At 37.8% G+C, this 21,192-nt stretch overlaps 2 protein-coding genes across 3 annotated transcripts; one reads left to right on the top strand and one right to left on the bottom strand.

Moving 5' to 3' along the window:
- The first annotated feature begins 1,083 nt into the window (after positions 1–1,083).
- Positions 1,084–11,300, top strand: nfe2l1a (nfe2 like bZIP transcription factor 1a). 2 transcript variants are annotated; one of them, XM_055194567.2, is made up of 6 exons: positions 1,084–1,228; positions 2,222–2,874; positions 5,451–5,606; positions 7,050–7,139; positions 7,264–7,407; positions 7,512–11,300. In XM_055194567.2, exons 2-6 carry the CDS (start codon positions 2,359–2,361, stop codon positions 8,823–8,825), a joined length of 2,220 nt encoding a protein of 739 aa, XP_055050542.2. In that variant the 5' UTR covers positions 1,084–1,228; positions 2,222–2,358; the 3' UTR covers positions 8,826–11,300. The 2 variants fall into 2 exon arrangements, with proteins under 2 accessions (XP_055050542.2, XP_073713635.1); XM_073857534.1 differs by having other exon boundaries at positions 1,150–1,228; positions 2,328–2,874.
- Positions 11,294–20,628, bottom strand: cbx1a (chromobox homolog 1a (HP1 beta homolog Drosophila)). The gene is made up of 6 exons (XM_055194566.2): positions 20,421–20,628; positions 17,891–17,999; positions 15,108–15,261; positions 14,814–14,988; positions 14,162–14,256; positions 11,294–12,733 (listed from the first exon to the last, which is right to left on the bottom strand). The coding sequence occupies exons 2-6, from the start codon at positions 17,940–17,942 to the stop codon at positions 12,589–12,591; spliced, it is 621 nt and encodes a 206-aa protein (XP_055050541.1). The 5' UTR covers positions 17,943–17,999; positions 20,421–20,628; the 3' UTR covers positions 11,294–12,588.
- Positions 20,629–21,192: the final 564 nt, after the last annotated feature.

Raw genomic sequence — 21,192 nt, 5'->3', positions numbered from 1 at the left:
CGTATCGCGAGAGCGATATTCGAAAGTTTAAAATTATTTTTATTTATTTATTTTTAAGTTTAACAGTTGAGGTAGAATAAATAGAAACTTGCGCATTATAAATAAACATAAAAAAATAAAAAAAATAACACAATACGATGAAACTGAACTGACCTTAATTTTTACAAAGTAATTTAAAGATTAAAAATAAAGCCGCGCAGATCGATCAGCCCATGACAAGTAGCACGTCAGTGATATGAAGGCTGATCTTTCAATATCCCTTTTTTAATGCTAGTAGAAAAGTGTTGTATTTAAAAATCATATGCTGAGATTTTTTTAAGAATTGAGTAAAAGTTTTCTGAAGTAATCTGGTCTGTTCTAATCCGTTTTAGAAAGAAACTTTGGTTATGTGTATCTGTAATTAATGTAAATAATTAAAAGACTGCGAGTTTCGAGCTTTTAAAAGGAGAGGGGGTTCGGCTCCGATCATCCAATCAGAATAGAGGATGCATTTGAGTGGAGGAGGGACTTGTAAAAATCCTCAATGACGATAGGCTGGCGGCTGCTGCTGCTTTGATTGAGAGGACAGGCTCCAAATTTTACTCCCTACGCCACAGGAGGCAGAAAGCTGTAAATGCTCAGGGCTTCAAGGGGTGAAGCAATACTAAGCTGACTGCAAATGCACTCTTTAGCATAACAGCACAGAAAAATTAGGCAACACCAATTTTAGATCAATTTAAACAGTCAGAGCACAATATAGAGAACAATATAGAATAGAAAATTTGCAAGATGTTAAACAGCACTGGTCCAGAAGCACTTTTCAGTTTTTAACACTATACATAAACGTTGGGATAAAATACAACCAACAGAACATAATAGAAATGAATTAAAAAGTTAAACAAACATCTTGGAAGATATGTGAAATAAAGAAAACAGTTCCAAACTGAAACAGGAAGTGTTGTTGTTTACAATGGTCTATAAAATGAATGATCAAAAGAGGGGAAGCTCTCTCCCTCACAGAAATAATATAATTTCCCAAACATTGACACATGGGGAGAGCATGAGCGGTCTTACTTAAAAGCAAACCGAAAGTCTGAACACGTCATTCAGGGCGGAGACTTTCCTCAACTTGCGCTCTATAAATACACGCACTATTAAAGCGCATGCAACATTGTGTGATTCATAATCATCAACAGGATCAACCTTCTCTCACATTCTAGAGACTACAGGAACTTTTCCCGTAGACAAGGTAAACAAAACTTTTAATACCTATTTCATCAATAAATACATAATCAGTTATTGTTCTTATAATTTATCAATCATGCTTTCAATGTAGCTATACCGTTTCTTTATAAAAGTGTTCACTTTAAAATGTTATAAAATTTCATTTATTCATACATTACATTTATTTTCTGCCAGCATAAAAATATAATAATTTACTTCATCGTGGTGGAAAAAATGACTTTTCACTGTAAAAAGTAAAATGTTATCACCATCTATTTCTTGTCTTGTCAACTTCTTATCTTGTAAACTTTTAGACTGTGTTTATCTCTTTAGACATAATGTAAAATTTTAGTCGTTTAGGGTGAAAGTCATCTAAATGAATAACTGTAAATATGATGTAACGAGGGGTCACGTTTTTCGGCTGTTTATGTATTTCACTGAAAGTGTTTTGATTACGTCATGAGGTGACTCAATGTGTCCAATGCCTTGATTTTATGAAAAACAAGTAGGGCAACGATACCGTAGGCTGTCATGGGCGCTGTTTATGAACAAAAGTTTATGTCTATCATTTCTTCATTCATGTTTGGGGAGTTGGTATAATTGTATCGTTCAATTTAATTTCTTTCACACAACAATTAAAGGGATAGTTCACCCAAAAACGAAAATTCTGTCATGATTCACTCACTCTCATGTTGTTACAAACCTGTATAAATTTCTTTGTTCTGATGAACACAAAGGAAGATATTTTGAGAAATGTTTGTAACCAAACCCTTTGTGGACCCCATTCACCTCCATAGTAGGAAAAAAGAATACTATGGAAGTCAATGGGGTCCACAAACATTGTTGGTTACAAACATTTCTCAAAATATCTTTGTGTTCCTCAGAACTAAGAAATGTATACAGGTTTGTAACAACATGAGAGCAAGTAAATGATGACAGAATTTTCATTTTTGGGTGAACTATCCCTTTAAAATGTGGCCATACTTACTTTAGCCTGTTTTACTTTTGTCTGTTGCAGCTTTCAAACCAGATTATCCAAGGCAGATTTCTCTTTTATTTACAATGAACTAAAAAATAATACAAGGTAACGTTGACTTTTTGAAAACTCTCCAAATCGCATTTAGACTAGACTTTGACCCTGCATTGGTTTCAACCATGCTGGACCTGAAGAAGTACTTCACAGACGGCCTCATCCAAGTGGCTATTCTTCTCAGTCTGGCTGGGATGCGCGTGGACGTGGATCCTTACCTGCCCCCTCTTGGTAGAGTCCTAGTTGGCCCAAGTTCATCTGTAACTCAAACTCAATTCCACAACCTCCGAAACATGCTAGATGGATATAGCCTCCACCCGAAAAGCATTGATTTGGATGGGTTCTTCACAGCCCGCAGGCTTCTGAGTTGGGTACGCTCCCTGGATCATCTGCAGGTGCCAGCACCGGAGTTGCAGGCCTGGTTGGTCAACAGAGAGCCTGAGAACGGAGTGCCCATTCCGTCTCAGATGGGATTTCTTGAGGATGGTGGACTAGAAGATGTGGAGGACCCCTCAGAGCTGAGCATGAGGTTGAGCGTAGGAGAACTGGGATATGACACTGCTGAGGATGACACTGTTGGGGCTGTTGGGCATATGTCAAGAAACCTCAATTATCCAGAACATGATGAACTCTTTAAAGAGGTATGCTAAAAGATAAAAGCATGTATTTAATGTTTAAGTTAAATGTTTCAGTTACTATTAACATACAGACATAAGCACAACACACCCATCTAACATTTATTTAAAAGCTTAATAGTTGCTTTGCAATATCTTTTATGTTCAAGCTCATTTCTGTAAAATTTGGCAGATGCTTTAATCTATACATTTTGTATCACTATGCATTTTCCCTGTGGATCGAAACCCATGACAATTGCATTGCGAATGCAGTGGTCTACCAATTGAGCTACAGGAACACTTTATTGATTTTCTGAGAAAGGTTACTACGTGATTTATGATTTAAGTTGCATCCAAGAAATTAAGGAAGTGTTTTACCTTTAAACCTTTAGATATTTCATAAGCTGAAAAAACACGGAAGTTCCTGGATATAAGTTAATGAAAATGGGAATATATTACACCTTGAATGATGACATAATACATAACAATATGCCCAAATAATCATATACTAGTAGCTTAACCATATTAAAGAACTCTGCATGCTAATTCCAGTTCTATAAACAGAAATGCCTTGTCTGGATATGATGTCGAATTTGTTATTGAGTTGGACAAAAGTATGTGTCCATAATTATGCCTTGAGGAACTGTACAGCTGAGCGTTGCGCAACCTCAACCATTTGATATGAGTCTAGGACGGCATGCTTGGCTGGGTTTCCCCATCGTTTGTTATTTAACTGTTGTATGTGTTGTGTTCTGGTGACTGTGAGAGGTTGAGGACACCAAGAGAATTAGGGGGGCTAACATGAGATCGGTGGTCTGTGTGCTAGCATGTAAGATATGTTTCTGGGTTTAAAACAGAGTTGTAACAGTTTTGAGCTCTCGAATGAAAAGGGACATGTTTCGCCAAATAACCCAGACATCAGACGACTTCGGGCTGCTGCTGACTTTGGTGCGGATCTGGCCCAGAGTCGTCTGCTGTCTGGGTGTTATCGCTACTTATTAAACTGATTTGTCAAAGTGGAAAAAAACGAAAGATAAAGAACATAAATCAGAGATATAGCTAGGGGGATTTTTAAAGGATACCTTTTACTTTCTTTTTTCCCAGTGGTGCTTTTCATTTTGAAACATGTTTCACACACACACACACACACACACACACACACACACACACACACACACACACACACACACACACACACACCCACATCCATTGGGGTAACAGTCTGGAACCTACTGACCGAATTCCCCCATTGAGTAAGGACTCTGTACTTAGAAACAGCTGACATGTGTTTGTCAAGTTTCCGCATGTACAGACCAGATCAGATTTGACCGGTTTCCATGCACATGATCCACATGGCTATTTCTGAACCAAGGGCCGAGTTGTTTCCTTGTGCTATCTACAAAATGCTGCATTTTTGTCCCTATTACACGTGACCTCAACTTGACCTCAAAATATTACTGGATCAAATTGTTTAATAAAAACATCAAAATAAACTAAATGTTTTGTATAAGTAATAAACATAGAGCATTTGTTGATGTTTACCTTATTTTTAGACATAAACTTTTCTATATGTAGTTTCATCTAAAAATGGAAATACGGGAGGGGGAAAACCCCCCAAATCCTTTCTTTGTTTCACTGTATAGTTCAAACAAGCTCAGCTGTACTTGACCGGGCAGGCTTGTGACCCCAAAGTTCGAACACAGATATGCCCAAGCATGTGCTCGCTTGGAGCGTGGCGTCCACAGCAGCAGCCTGGCTTGTTTTGCAATCTGAGCAGTCAAGCTTTCGCAATGCTGTTTACCGGCTACTGAGCAAGTGACTGTGACTTAACAGGCAGTATGTGAGGACCAAGGCAAAGGTCCTTTACCCTAACCGCAACCCAGGATTGCCTGATTTGTTATTCCCCCATCAGTCATCTGCCTTGTTGTTGCCATATGGACCAAATCTGTCTCCGAAGACTTTCAATAACAAAGACACAACAAACCAATTGCTTTCAATAATCCCTCTCTCTCCAGAACAGGGAAAGGTTACGTGTATTTATAGCCAAAATCTGTCTGTAGACAATTGCCTTCTATATATGTTTAGATTTGTGTAAGTTATAATAACAGAGCAAGCTTAAATGTCTGTGCCCATCTGGATATTCATGTTGTTTCAAATTTGAGGACCAAAAATTTAAGAACCCCCAAGTGTCTCCCAGAAGGTTCTATAGGGGTCTACAGAAAATTTGAATGAAGAAAAACAAAGCTAAAATTGTAGCCGATTATAAAAGCGTGTCAAATTTGCTTACTTCACTATAACACAATTACTTTCTATCTAACACAGTTTAAATGTTTCTGTATACATAATAAGGAAATATGGTTATACCAATTTAAGGAAAGGGGTCCCCAGCTAAAGGTTCGTCGTATGTGGGGGTCCCTGCCATCATAAACCCCTGGCTCAGACATCTAAGGGCAGATTTAAAGCATCCACAGGCCTGAAATAATTGCTAAACTGATATGGACTGTAAAGCAAACACATCTGTTGACCAGGAATGTTTCTGTTCTTCCTTCTGGCTGCCTGACCATGAGAAAAACAAAGGTAACTGTGATTTTTTGTACTTGCAGGATGAAGATGTACTGTGGGAACAGGAACATCATCCGGACCAGGTGGAAAATGCAGAAACACAACCTCTTCAAATGTATAATGAGGAGGATTTTATGCAGGATGGCTGGAGAAACACAAATCCATTTCACAACCAGATGTTTGAAGCGAATGAACAGGTATGATAGCTTTATGTAAATATCCACAAAGAGGCACCAAATATAAGATTATGTTTAGATTTGATTTACACTTACATTTAGTTCTGACATCTACGTTACACATACTGTATGGGGGGTGGGGGAAGGACTGGATGGTCATATTTGCATCCAGCAGTATAATGAAGTCTAGAAATATGTATGTAAAATACATAAAACACACCCAAGCATTTCCCACGAGAATTATTTTAAGGAAAACACCACCATTTTTCAATATTTTACAATGTTCTTACCTCAATGTAGATTAATTAATACATCCCTATCTTTTTTCAATGCGTGCACTTAATCTTTGTACAGCACAACGTGAATGTGTTAGCATTTAGCCTAGCCCCATTCATTCCTTAAGATCCAAACAGGAATGAATTTAGTAGCCACCAAACACTTCCATGTTTTTCCTATTTAAAGAGTAGTTACATGAGTAGTTACACGAGTAAGTATGGTGGCACAAAATTAAACGGGGTGAACTGTTGTATGGCGGAGGAGCACTTGGTTTGCAGCACTTCGACCTTTGGCGCAGTAATATTGACGGAAGTTTGAGCGAGAGGGGGAGTAGTCAAGAGTGATGATGTTACTGCATGCCAAAGTCGAAGTGCTCCAAACTTAGTGCTCTTCTGCCATACAATATAGTTCTCATTTTTTATCCGCTTAAAAATCACGTTTTATTTTGTGCCACCATACTTACTCGTGTAACTACTACACTACTACTCTTTAAATAGGGAAAATATGGAAGTGTTTGGTGGCTTCTGAAGTCATCCCTGTTTGGATCCTAATGCTGCGTTTACACTAGGCGTGTTAGAGGCGTCAAGCGCGAGTGATTTCAATGCACGACTAGTTTGCGCGAATTGAGCATCTGGCGTGGTAAGCGCGAATGGTGCTTTTTGTGCATTTTGCGTTTGACGTGAATTTGCGGCTGACGCTTGAGTTGAAAAATTTTAACTTTGGCAGATTTTCGCTCCGTGTTAACCAATCAGGAGCCTGCTTGCTGCTGTGGCGGCAGCCCCGCCCGGAGTCACTCATTCAACATGGAGGAACGCTTGATACTGTCCGTTGAATGAATGGAGCTAGGCTAAATGCTAACACAGTCATGACACCCTGTACAAAGATTTAGTGCACGCATTGAAAAAAGATAGGTATGTGTTAATTCGTCTAAGTTGAGGTAAGAACAAACTGCAGTGTTTTCCTTTAAATGCATAAATAAAGGTGTGTAAATAGATTTCAGCACTAAATTCTTAAATGCAGGCTTACAAAGGTTACTTGTATTTCTAAATATAAAGCTTGTTAGTCGTTGACATTGAAGACGACTTTCCACATTCCAAAACAGTGCAATGTGGTGTGACCTTGATAGATGACAGTGATACGAGAATTTATTCAAGCTTTTCCTCAAGCTCACTCAAGGTTCTCTTTCAGTTGTCAGGTGTAAGACAGGACGTGTCTCTTTCCATTGAAGAGTGCTTACGTCTCATCGATACAACCTTCCTCCCAGGAGATGATCCAGAGGTACAGGCTTTAATAAAACTGACATTTCAAACGTCATCGTGTTTGGGAACCACTGCTCTAATTTAGTTTTTCACAAAGCTATTTACAGTAGTCCAGCATTTCTCTAATGTATTCATTCTTGCAGTCAACAGGTCCTGATGTACAAAGCGTGGAAGAACACACACTTCAGTACCAGCAGCCCATCATCTCTCCATTGTTGCCTGAAGATGATTCCCCATTCAGCATAGAGCAACAATGGCAAGATGTTTTGGCTATCATGGAATCACAGGTAATCACTGACAACCACCTTTCTTTTAGGCCTCAAAAGTTAAGGTATTGTTCTAAAAGTCTAAATACATTTTTTGTAAGTTTTACCTTTTGTTATCCTCACAGGAAATGGATACAGGTGAAACAATAGACAATTCTCACCACAATATCAGTGAATCAGACAGGAATATTGAATCTGTGGAAAACTTCATTCATCGGGATGTTAGCCTTCAACAGGCAACTCTCCCAGGATCCACCGAAGGTCTTGGCACAAACAGTATCGGCTTGGAAGCATCCGGTTGCATTAACAATAACTCAAGCTTGGAAACGTCTTCTAATATAAACACCCCATTTGAAGACTCTGATATTATAAATCTCCTTCTAACCCCTGGAATGAATAGTTCAGTTAGCAGCAACTACCCACCATCTACAGTGTTTGAGCAACAAAGCATGTCAAGCCATTTAGATCCTCTGCTGGAAGAAGCCATGCTTGATGAAATTAGTTTAATGGATTTGACCCTAGAAGAATTAAGCCAATCTCAGTTTCTCCAATTTGAAGCGAACAACCGAGCAGATTCTGACTCTGGTTTATCACTTGACTATAGCCAAAGTCCCACTTCACCCAGTGGGTCTAAATCTTCTGATTCATCATCTTCATGCTCTTCATCACCAACCAGCCCACTCCCCAATGTAATGCCCGAAGAAGGAGCTGTGGGGTTCACCCATATTAAGGAAGAAGAGGAGGAAGCAATAGGTGCCGATGGCTACACACCAGAACAAACCAAAATGTGTCATGGTAGTTTTTTGGAAGCCAGACAGTTCCATAATCTCCCGTGGCTTGAGTACATTGGACATGATCATACCTACAACCAGCCTCGAAACTCCATCCAAAAGAAATCCCCGAAACACTCTTTTGACGAGTCGCCAAAGGGGAAAATCCTGGAACACATGTCCAGCCGTGACGAGAAACGTGCACGTGCGTTGAACATCCCGTTCCCCAACGAATTTCTCATTAACTTACCCGTTGAAGAGTTTAATCAGCTACTTTCAAAATATCATTTCAGTGATGCCCAGATCACACTTATCAGAGACATACGACGTAGAGGAAAAAACAAAATGGCTGCTCAGAACTGTCGGCGCAGGAAGCTGGATGTCTTACTGGGACTGGAGCGCAACGTGGACGGCCTGCGCCGTCATCGTGCCAGACTGCTCAGGGAAAACACTGAAATCTGTCGCTCAGTCAGGGACATCAAGGGACGTATTAACAGCTTGTATCAAGAAGTCTGTGAGAGACTAAGAGAGGAACAAGGGTCGCTCTGCTCTGAATACAGCTTCACCTCGCAGGAAGACGGCACCAGGCCGGTTGAACTCGTTTCACGTAGATCTGACTCCCACTCTAGACGTAAACTTAAAAGAAAAGACAAGAAGCGAAAGTCATAATGCTTGTTAGTCCTGCGTGACAAACAATTATATTAGAGGATCTAATAATACAGACTTAGCAGGAATGCTCTCTGTAGCCAGGTCTACCTGCTGGTTTTTCAGTTTTCCAAGGGAAATAGGCACAAGGCAGGGTATTTTTTACTTGAGGGATCATTCTTGAAGATCTACTGTCCTGATGATGGTGTTGGCACATAAAACAAGTGGCACAACTTGCCAGAGGTTCTGAGGAATGCGAGAACACGCAGGGTATTCCCAAGTATCAAAGTTACTTGACTTAAAACTATGGCTTTTTGCCTTAACCCTGAAGTTATCAGGTCCCACCCAATGAGTATTATCTATTGTTCACCTAAGGGAACACAAACTATTAACATTAGTGCGCTCCTTGTTCAATGGCGGCATGTTTGAGCTGTCTGGCGAATTCACAATTAAATTTCTATAACCCAATGTTTCTCAAACTGGGGACGTGAGATGGTGCTGGGGGGCAGTTTTATTTCATTTTATAAAATACATTAATTTATCATAAATTCTGTATAAACCTCAGAAACAGGGTCTGAAATTAACACCCGCCAAGCGCCAAATGCGGGTAAATTTTCCGTTTGGCGACTAAATTCAAAAGGCTACCCGCCACACTGGCGGGTGATTTTCATACCAAAATATTAATGCAATATAATGTGTTTGCCAGTAACTAATGTGGGAACAAGGTGAGCTAGCCACAGAACGTCTCTACGCTCCAAGTCTCGCACTAGAGACGGTCTGTTGCTAGCTAGTACTGCAGGTAACTTGCGGTCTGCCTACCCAGTCTCCTGAGGTTGCGTATAAATAGCACGATGTGTTAAACTCGTGCAATACATACGCCAAATTCCACTTTGGCGTGCAGCTATCTGCTGCATATTAGCTATCAAAATGCATCCCCGCCCTGCCCATCGGACTATCTTGACTTATAGGCAGGAAAAATATATATTTAAATGCTTATGCATTCTTTCACAGATTTGGATGGGTAATAATGGTGTATGAAATTCAGACATTGTGTATTTAAAATACGTTTTAGCGTGCGCTCGAGTTTTACTTTCGCGATCGCGCGAAAAGACGCAGTACAGGAAGCAATCCGTCATGATTTGTCATGGATTTGTTGGGCAAATCCTCCAACTTCGTCCTGTCAGTCATAACTATCCTCACGGAAGAAAATGAAATCTCTCGCAGCAAGCTTTAAAGTGATATAGATTGTACTGGCAGTGAAGAGAGTGACTCTGTGCAGAATCGCTCTTAAAGCGACAGTAGCCCCTGTTTTTCTAATCGAAAAAATTATCCAATCTGTAACTGGATGATCCAAACTGTGAGTTTTGTGACCCACTATAAATGGTGAGTATATCTGGTGTGGGGATGAGCAGGAAAAGTTGGTTTACATGGAAATCCAGTCTTTTTGTTTGTTAAGAAAACAACAGCATCAAAACAACAACAAGAATAGCAGATTAAACATTGTGGTTAGATGCCCTATTGGCTTTGTATTGGCAAAATTTGGCCTGTGGTAAAACTAATTGAATAAGCCTGTGCTATGCCCACAAAGTCAAGTGGCATTTTCTTATCTGTGACTTCAGTTAATATTTGTACTGATGATTGATATGTACTGAAATTTGATATGTGTTATTTGTGTTTTGATAGATGTTTTGTCTTAATATTCTACATTAAAAGTACTGTATTTTTTATTCGGGCTACTTGCATTCATTTCGGGCTACCAAAAACTGAAGAGTGCCTGCCCGAAGGACTACCAGGGATTTTGAAATTTTGCGAGCCCTGCCATGAATATAGCAAATTAAATTAATGTACATGACAAAAAAAGGCTTTATTATTCTGGCCGGTAAAAAATGTGTTTGGCTGGTGGATTTTTTAATCTACCAGTCCCCGTGGCAGGTGAGCCAAAAAGTTAATTTCTGACTCTGCTCAGAAACATAAGGCTGCTAACCAACAGCACTACATTGTATTATTTAATTCTAAAGTTTGAGATTGTTTTATGTTACGAATTTTCTTTGGGGGGGGTGCAAAGTGATGCACCTAACATTGGGTTGGGTGGGGCTGTGCCGGAAAGTTGGGAAAACCACTGCTGTAACCCAAAAGTTCAATGTACGTATGTCAAAAGACCACTTGTAAATAATTAAAATTTTTTATATTCAGTTGTTTGTAATATTTTGCCGTGAATTTGTTATTGGTGATTGAATTTTTCTCTGTTGTTTGAATTAAGCTATTTATTGTCTGGGGTCTTCTAAAATGTTTTTATTCGTAAATCTATACACAAATCAAAACCTGACCTTACTAAAAAGAACTATCAACACATTTTGTTTAAATTTACATGCTTTTGGACCGATGCTTTTATCTAAAGCGACATACCCTGCATCACAAGGTATACATTTTTATTATCATGTGTTTTTACTGCGTTCGAACATTTTGTAAATAAACACAGGTTACAACAGAACTAATAAAAAAAGTTTTATTTTTTGAATGAAATAAACATTTCCCCAAAAGGTGAAAAGAAACGTCATGCTTTAAACATTACACATTACAAAGAGAAAAGACAGACAATCAGAGATTAATGATAATGCAGTCACATTACTGATTAGCAATACTAACAAGTACTTTTGGTACACAGCAGAATGCAAATTTTTTGAAAATGTGAACAAAACAATAATTAACCCTGACAAATTTTACAGTATCTTTATATTTACGCTGGTGCAGATGTGATTTGTAGGGTACACTGAAAAAGTGAAACTTGGATCTACTTAAATTACTTAAATTGGTAAGTTAGAAAAAAATCTATTTTTTAGGTAGGTGCCAATTTAAATTTTTTAATTTGTTAAGTTCCAACTTTAACTTTTTACAGTGTATACCTTGTTCATCCCACTATGAATTTTGATATATGAAATACACATTTTACAAGTTTTTAAAAAAGTTATGTAGTACATTCTACTCTGTGCGCTTGTACTTGATCGTCCCAAAGTACAAAGCTAAAACAGTATACTGGGAAAATTTTCATTTTAAGCATATAGGAATAAGGTCTAGCAGACATTATTTAGCATATAAAAACTTAAAAGGATTAGTCAGTGAAGCTTGATAATAAAGAACACATTGTTTCTTTACGCAGTATTGCAACTGGTAAAAAACAATGACAAAAGGTAAAAATACAAGTTTATATGGGATTATGGGAAAAGAAGTTGAATAGACAAGTGGTGAATGAATAAATAGGAGCTTGATACTGTAAACAAACTACATATATAAATTCTGAAATACTGCTAAACGGTAAGACTGTGACACATGTCAATTTGCTTGCTAATAAGGTGACAAAAACAAGTCTGGACTTTGAGGACAAAAGTATGTACATTAAGAAAACAAACAGAGAAACAAGTGAAGAAAACAAGGCCAAAAAATTGAATGGCCTTGTTAGTAATACACAGAAGGTATGAGGGTGTTGCATTAAGCATATACCTAATTAGACATTCACCACCTTAATTTACAGAAACATCAACAGAACTACTGCAGCCTATACACTCCATTTCCCATAATCCAACAACCAAAGAAATACAGCATTTGTTTGTAACAATGGTCAAAATCCGTTCGCCCCCTAAAGTTGACTGCACATCTAAATATCAAACATGATGAGTCGTGGTTTAATCGTATGATAGTTAAAAAGAGCCGACGGGCTTCTGTTGACGCATCTTTACCATCGCCCATGTCACAACCCCCTCTGCAGCTTCTCCACCCCTCTCTCATACCGTTAGTTCTTATCGTCCTTCTTCTCTTCTTCTTCAGAAGGGTAGGAGTGCCATGTCAGTCGCTCCTCATAAAAGGAGATGACTACCTGTGGGCACTTAACGTTAGCTTCCTTAGCTGGAACAAGGTCTGCCTCATCAGAATTCTTCCTGTAGAGCAAGGGCAGAAAAACAAATATCCTGAGTCCGATCCTGCTTTGGGTACACTAGGTAAAAACCGGGTTTGGCGCTACCAAACAGAACGTGGACCATGCTAAACTCTGTACTCGCAACTGGGTTAATGCACTGGTGAAGTGGACGGATGAGCACGTCATTCACACATGCACACACGATAACTGTAGGCTATTTTTAAGATCTGATTTTATAAAGTCTCAGTAAGCAGTTGGATGGATGCTGAGCACATGATGCATCTATTCTCTTTGTTTTTAACAGTATTCAACTTTCCATTGCGGAGAGAAGATTCCCATGTGAGGATGCTTCAAGTGCATCAATTCTGCGCCCAGGAAGCACATAATTGTAGCGTACAGGATGATTTAGGCACATCAATTCTGCACCAGGGATGTGCATAAAAAGTCTGGACAAGCGCATAATTCCCAAAAGAATCATCTACACACTAAAGCTTTTTTACTGTGACAGTTTTGCGCAATTAAGGATAATTTAGCATATTTATTTGATCAAACGTGCTTATTATATGTTCTCCTAAACACTGCCATGATTAATAATTACTAATGTTCTTGTAAATTGTAAATCATTTGAAATTATTGTTTCTTAAATGTAACTATATTATACTAGATCAGGGATGGGCAACTTCGGTCCTGGAGGGCCGGTGTCCTGCAGAGTTTAGCTCCACCCATAATTAAACACACCTGAAGCAGCCAATTAAGGTCTTACTAGGCACACTAGAAACTTTTAGGCAGGTGTGCTGAGGCAAGTTGGAGCTAAACTCTGCAGGACACCGGCCCTCCAGGACCGAAGTTGCCCATCCCTGTACTAGATGTAGCAGAAAGCACTATACACACTTAACATTTTGTGTGTGTAATTTTAAATTGTTCAAGAAAAATACAGTTGTATCGGATCGGTAGGTAAAGGTATCAGCCGCTGCTCAAAATTCTGGTCTCAGAATCGGAAAAAGTGGTATCGGTGCATCCCTACAATGAATCCAGCATTATGGAAACAATGGATATAGTTTGTTTATCCGGGTAGCAGCGGAGTTGTTCAAGTGTGTTTGTCTAAAGCTGGATTTCGTTAAAAGAGGACATATAAATGGAAACTTCACTTTTTTATATGTTTAAGTGCTATAATTGGGTCCCCAGTGCTAGAAAATGTGAAAAAGATCAACCCAGTAACTTAGTTTTGGTAAACCATTCTCTGCAAGCATGTGAAAAAATAGGTCATTGAAATTTGGCTCCCCTTGTGATGTCAGAAGGGGATAATACTGCCTCTTAATATGCACTATGATTATATACTTGATTATATGGCTAAAACCTACATATCATTTGTTATCAGTCTGTTTTTCAACCTTGGTTATCCAGAAAAAAAAAAACAATCTTTAACTATTTTGAATAGACCTTTACATACCACTTCATTAGAAACATAAGCTCGCCGCTGGAATCTGTAGCACCAATGATGCGTTCAGGATCTAAGCCCCTTGAAAAGCCCCTTGGCTTTTCTTGCTGAAAAACATTGAGAATGACTATTATTATTAACGGTCTTCTGAAAAAGAATTGATATTTATTCTGATTTCTGCTCAGGAGTCTTGCAAACTCACAAAGTGAGCAATATGCATGTCCTACAAATAGATGTAAAAGAATAAATTATGTATGTTATAAATATTACATGCGATATGGGTCATTTCTTTATTGTAATAAATAAAACTATATCCTTCTACTGTGATCATGTCAGGGCACCAGGATTTTATTTCCATGTCCTGAAAAGATGTGTAACTTAAATAAACGCCATATGTATAAAAAGGGCCACTGCTAGTGGGGTAAAAGGTGGATACAATTGTATTGTCAGCAATGTACCCAACTAAATTTAAAAGATGCTTTGTAAAATGTACTATAAAAGACACGAGTAGAAAATACATCAAAATCTAATAAAAAAGAAAGAAAAATCACAAGTCACAACTGCTATTGAGTTTAGAGATTTACATTTAGCAGATTCTTTTGTCCAAAGCAATTAGAAAACAACAATGGTGGGCAAAATGGCAAGTAGAAAGATCCCAACTAACCTCATCTTTCCTTTTCTTGGGTCGACTGTCTTCTCCAGCATCTGTGTCGGATTCCCCTTTCCTTTTTCCGCTACCATCTTTCTTCTCATCGCTTGCTGCTTTCTGTGACTGCATGTATTCAGCGATGAGATCAGGACAGTCCAGGTTGTCCTCTGGTTCCCATGTGTTGTCATCACTAAGCAAAGGCATATGCATTATTTAATCACATGGAGGAATCAAAGTGAAATGTCCTAAAAAGCATTGCCTTTATAAAAAAAAAGACTGTAGAAATCCTGCTTAATTTTTGTTACATACTGTGTGAATCCTTTCCATTTAAGCAGGAACTCCACTCTTCCCTTTACAACCCTTCTATCCAGAACCTTCTCCACCACATATTCCTCCTCTTCCTCCTCTACAACCTCCTTCTTCTTGTTCTGTTTCTTTCCTGCGGCGGCCGCCAGCTTGACGTCTGCGAAGACGACAGCGGAGAAGAGGAGAGTCAGTCTCGTCACGAGAACCATCACATTTTGCAATGTTCAAACGTGAAAAATTAAGAAAAATGAAACACCACAAATAGTGACCCAGGGCGCATGTGTGAACATGTCAATTACAACAAGTGAGCAAAAGTCAAAGTCTGTCAGCAGAAAGCAACTTTACATTTATATTTTTGCTGTAGAAATTCTGCACATATCTTGACTGATGTTTAAAATCAAACTGATTAATGATTTGTTTTCACATTCAAGAGCATAAACATGTGTAGGTTTCAGTTTCGTCGTTCAACCAACAACTTCTTTAAGCACGAATTTATTCAGCTACCAATCTAAAGGTACAAGCACCTAAATCAAACTGCTAACTACATATACTAACAAATAAAAACACAGACACGCCTCAAAGGAATAAGCTTAGTGTATCAAAATATGAAAATACCCGTGTGCCCTTTCAGGTGTATGACTTCATTTTTCAGTTAAACACAAACATATACGTTTTTATATTAAAATGCCATTATGTTATCTTCTTATATGAGGATCAACTAGACAAAGTTGAAAAAGTGCATTCAACCATCAGTAAAGTAGCTCTGAGGTAAAATAAAGATGCATATATTCCACTAATATAAAACATTTTTTTCTGATTAATCGTTTTTTAAACGTGGTTGATTAAAAATCGATTCTCGAAGGCCACAAATCGATTTTATTTTTAATGAAATAACCTGATCGTGTTTAATCAAGGAATGCGACTGTTTTGACTTTTCAGCATACATTTTTCATCTTGCATCAAAATTGTTTTGTATTTAACTAGGGGTGTAACGGTACGTGTATTCGTACCGAACCGTTCCGGTACAGGGCTTTCGGCACGGTGCACATTTGTACCGAATGGCTGAATGCAATCTTTTGTGTGCACAACATAGGTGGAACATAATGTGTTGTGTGCGTTTCCACGCGAACATATTAAGTTGCGGAAGTCTCTGCGTTCAGCGCAAGTCTTCTGTCAAACATATAACATAATTCGGCCCGCAGAAAGATTTTTATTTACTTAGTTTGATTATTGATGTAAACGTTTACGGGGCCGCATACGTGTCGCGTCTAAAATGTGTTGCTATGCAGTTACACATAGAGCAGTAATATTATTTGTATACAGAGATGGTACTTAACCAATTTAATACTGCGACTTAAAAAAAATCAAAAATAAATCAAAACAGGAAAATTTTTTGGTGGAAAAATGTAGACTTATAGTTCATAAATGTATTCAGGAATTGAATTTGTTTGTTTAGTTTAGTGCAAGGTTTTAGTAGAAAAAGTTTAAGAGAAAATTAAGAAAAGAGTTACCTACTGTTATAAAATAATGTAAAATGTATGTTATTTAGTGAAAAACTTTGCAGCAGTATTTTATTTATTCTTTTTTATTTTATATATTATATTTTAATAAAAAGTGTTTAAAAACAAATTGTTAAAAAAAGTTTATAATAATAAACAACCTGAAGTTTAATGCTTGTATTTCCCCCCTTCCTGTACCGAAAATAAACCGACCATGGCTTCAAAACCAAGGTACGCACAGAACTGTGATTTTTGAGTACCGTTACACCCCTATATTTAACATAATTGTATGCATTTGAAAATTAGAGATGGGTTCTGTTTTAATGTACCCAAGTGTACCTAAAATAAAAAAGTGTAATATACAGGTTGGTGGGTCTTAATTTCTTTTTATTAATAACCCAGTTTTTTTTATAAATAAAGTATTTAATCTATATTCATTGAGTTGAACCGAGAATCGAGTATAAAAACCGGTCCGAGAACCGAAATCGAATCAATCTGATAGCTTATTAATCGAAATCGAATCGATTCGGAACATCTGAATTGATACCAAGCCCTTTTTTTAACATTCAAGTCACTATATAAATGGTCATTTTAATATAAAATTGTTTGCGTTTAACATAAGATATGTAGTCATACATAAGTCGGATGGCATGAGCCGGTGAGTAAATTATGAGGGAATTTTCATATTTTAGTGAAATATTCCTTCAAGACGTTTAAACAAATCTGTGAGATGACATCATATTTCCAGTATGACATTCCAAGCAGGGCATATGCAAGCTGAGTAAAACCATGTGACACTTATTATTGAATTTCTCAGTAGTAAGAGAACAATACATTTGAATATACTCTGCAGTTACTGACATAATTTGGGGAATATTAACTCTAAATTTGGTCAATAAAAACAATTCATTTTATAACATATGCAAACTGAACTGAAGTTAATGTTGTATTTTAAATAAACATTCAAATTGCATTAATATTGGTATTACATGATCACCCTAACCATCAACACAAAACAGACTTTGCAAAACTTCATCAGCCAATCAGGAGTCCAAATGACATATCCTACTATTGATCATATTACTTCAGCGAATACACACAAATCTACAGTACACAACCACTGCTATAATTCACCAACGCATGCTGACATAAGGGCACACAAAACAAAGCGTTTAAATAATCATCACAGGAGATCATTTCAACAGCTGCAAGAAAACCCTCTCCCCAGACATATTTAAAGAAAGACAGCACAGAAGATCAGGATCTGAGGAGTAAGTTTTAAGACACCTTCGGTGACGCTGGGAGCATCACTACTAGCTGTGTCTGTAGGTTGGCTCATGCTCGTCGAGGAGGAGGATCTGCGGAACCTTCCGGTTCCTTGTCAACGTCAACAGTGCTGAACAGAGTAAAAGTGTGGATTAGAGGAGGTAAGGGGAAGGGACAGGGTTCATAAGGTATTAGGGATGGAATAACAAGGAAAGAAATAAAATGACAAGAGGTAAAATTATACAGCACTGCGGATAACAGTTTAATGGCTTTAACAAAGCATTTAATGGTGGTGAGCTCCTTTTAAATTGTTTTAAAGCTCACCCATGCAGACTAATGATGGGTAAGACTACTTAAAAACATAATGCATCAAACTACAAGGCTTGCAAAACATCACATGGCGCATGGGTCATAAATTTGGCTTTGTGAATTGCATTCTGTTGCAAAAACTGCACAGTTGTATATTGCTGCAATGGATAAGTGAGAACTTTCCCACAATAACCTACATAACTATGCTTTGTTAATCTATACTACAGTATTTTGTAGGATTTACTATTATGTACTACTGATATATCTGCAAATAATTGGTATTGGGCATTTTTCACACTATTGGCTGGCATTTTAAAAACTGTTATATTGACATTTAAGCAGTTTTTACAAACAAACCATACCAAAAACAACACAGTTTTGTCTTAAGATGCACAGCAGTGGCACTCATATATGTTAAAGGAAAACACCACCGTTTTTTAATGTTTTCCTGTTATAACCTCAACTTAGACAAATTAATACATACCTATATTTTTTCATTGCGTGCACTTAAGCTTTGTACAGCGCGTGGTGAATGTGTTAGCATTTAGCCCAGCCCCACTCATCCCCTAGGATCCAAACAGGGATGAACCCAGAAGCCACCAAACACCTCCATGTTTTCCCCATTTAAGATCTGCTACATAAGTAGCTACACAAGTAAGCATGGTGGCACAAAATAAAACGTGGCGATTTTTAAGCAGATAAAAAATTCTAACTATATTGTTATGGCGGAAGAGCACTTAGTTTGCAGCACTTCGACCATGGCACAGTAATATCATCACTCGTGACTATTCCCTTTCTCGCTCAAACTTCCATCAATATTACTGCGCCAGAGGTTCGAAATGGTGCATTATAAGTGCTCTTCCACCATACAATATAGTTCTCATTTCTTAATAAATCTTGTGCCACCATACTTACCTGTGCAACCACTCATGCATCAGTCCCCAAATAGGGAAAAAACTGAAATGCTCGGTAGCCTCTAAATCCATCCCTGCCTGGATCCCAAGCAATGAATGGGGCCAGGCCAAATGCCAACACACTCACAACACGCTGCACAAAGATCAAGTGCACGCATTAAAAAAGATAGGCAGCGCTATTTCGTCTAAGTTGACGTAAGAACATAGTAAACTATTGAAAAACTGTGGTGTTTTCCTTTAAGATATGTCAGTACAAGATGTTTTGAAATGAAAGCAGCTCAAACATGCATTTTAGTCTAGGACTATGATTAAGCCCTGTCTGGGAAACAGCCCCATAATATATTATGGTAAGACTAAAAACATATACAAATGATATACTACATCTTACTATAAAAAAATACTTATATATAATACGGTATTTTTGTTCTAAAATCGATTTACCTAGAGACAACAGGTTGAAAATTCAAGTTGTCAAAAAAACGGGCTGTGAAATAACCTAATGCTGAGCCTATTAACTTAAATGAATAAAAACAGTCAATAGGCTTTTACTTTTTCCACCATTCATGTAAGTTTAGTTAATGCAAATATATTTTACATTTTTAGATCAAAGCAGAACATATATTTTTTTAAGAAATCGTAGCGCAAACAAACATTGCGCGTGGCGAAATGTAACTTCCGGCTGCGCGCACGCGCCTTAACGGCGCCAGAGCTTTCGGCCCATTATTGTAGCCACGAGTCATTACCCTCCGTAAAATAAATCACAGCGCCAATAATCCCAGATTTAAGATATATGTATTGAATTGTTAATGTAAGACACATCCAAAAGACGTTAAAAACAGTCCGTGTCATTTAGCACATGTGCACAGCTGTGTGCACGAGGAAGGCGTTTCTTTCTCGTGCAGAGTTCTTGAGCTATCCTGACCTTTTTGCAACTATTAGCCAAAAAGCTATTAACCATCATGAAACGTGCAAATAATTGTATGTGGTCTACTAAATGATTAAGTAAACACTCCGCCTATTCATTTGACATTTATAAAGCAAAAAATAAGAAGTCATACAGAAGACACTAGCCTCGTGGCTAATGTTGCAAAAGCATGGTCGCTCACTTCTCCATGTTGACCTGGATCCGAGTTTAAAAACAAGACACATATTGCACTATTGTTCAATAGATGTCAAGACCAACTGATCGCTTAAAGCTCTTTAAAATGCGTGTTTTGATTCCGAATGATCATAAAAAAACACCATGCATTGATTTACAGATCGCGGCTTTAAAGCGAAAACAATCCTGTAACGTTAGTTGTTTTGAGTCTGAAAAAAGCGTCACTTACCTGTGAAATAATAAATTAAGACGAAGAAAACTGCAGTGTAAGCAGTTCAGTTGCGCTAGATCTTCGTTAACCGTCGACCGTAGGACGCGTTTTGTTAATATTTTACTGCTTTCTGTAATATTGTACCGAGTTTCTATGGAGGGTCAGACAAAAGATAGGCTACACGAAACCGCACAGCGACCCGCCAATTCCGACTGAACGAGTGAAGCATCATGGGAGTTGTAGTTTTACACGTGGGAGGGACAAAAATCGATACGATTGATTTTAATAAACATATATGTTGTGAATTTATTAAAATATATTAAAGGGTCTATATTAAAATCAGTTAAGTGTGTAAATTAAAAGCAGAACAGTTTTGACTTCACAGTTTTCTTAAGAAAAAATTGTCATTAAAGTTTTAGGAACTCGCATGAAAAATAGGATACTTTGTAGCATACTTTAACATATAGGCGTACTATAGTAAGCTGTAGTAAATTTCCCAGATACTATAGTGTTTTTAACTTTACCATAGTAAATATTAAAGTGTATATATTCCTGCTTTGTTATTTCCCTCTATAACATGTGTGTGTTGTAGTCCAACTCGAGTCCGAGTCAAGACCAGAGATCGATTGTTAATTGAGTCCGAGTCAAGACTCCACAACATCCAACTTTATCTGACCTCAATACTTAATCTCTGATCTTGGTCTTGACTCAAGTTGGACTAGACTATAACCATGCTATGAGATAACCAGATGTGTTATCTCATAGCAGACTGAGCCCCCAGTTCTGTAGC

Source organism: Misgurnus anguillicaudatus, chromosome 19 (genome assembly GCF_027580225.2).
Source record: "Misgurnus anguillicaudatus chromosome 19, ASM2758022v2, whole genome shotgun sequence".
Lineage (NCBI taxonomy): Eukaryota > Metazoa > Chordata > Actinopteri > Cypriniformes > Cobitidae > Misgurnus > Misgurnus anguillicaudatus.
Note: the sequence above shows the minus strand (reverse complement) of the source record. Positions and strands in the feature narration are given on the sequence as shown.

Coding starts and splice junctions, on each gene's coding strand:
- nfe2l1a (XM_055194567.2), top strand. CDS start 2,359: ATGCTGGACCTGAAGAAGTACTTCACAGACGGCCTCATCCAAGTGGCT. Junction 2,875..5,450: donor ATGATGAACTCTTTAAAGAG/GTATGCTAAAAG, acceptor TTGTACTTGCAG/GATGAAGATGTACTGTGGGA. Junction 7,408..7,511: donor TGGCTATCATGGAATCACAG/GTAATCACTGAC, acceptor TTATCCTCACAG/GAAATGGATACAGGTGAAAC.
- cbx1a (XM_055194566.2), bottom strand. CDS start 17,942: ATGAGCCAACCTACAGACACAGCTAGTAGTGATGCTCCCAGCGTCACC. Junction 15,262..17,890: donor TGCTCCCAGCGTCACCGAAG/GTGTCTTAAAAC, acceptor TCGTCTTCGCAG/ACGTCAAGCTGGCGGCCGCC. Junction 14,257..14,813: donor CCAAGAAAAGGAAAGATGAG/GTTAGTTGGGAT, acceptor AATGTTTTTCAG/CAAGAAAAGCCAAGGGGCTT.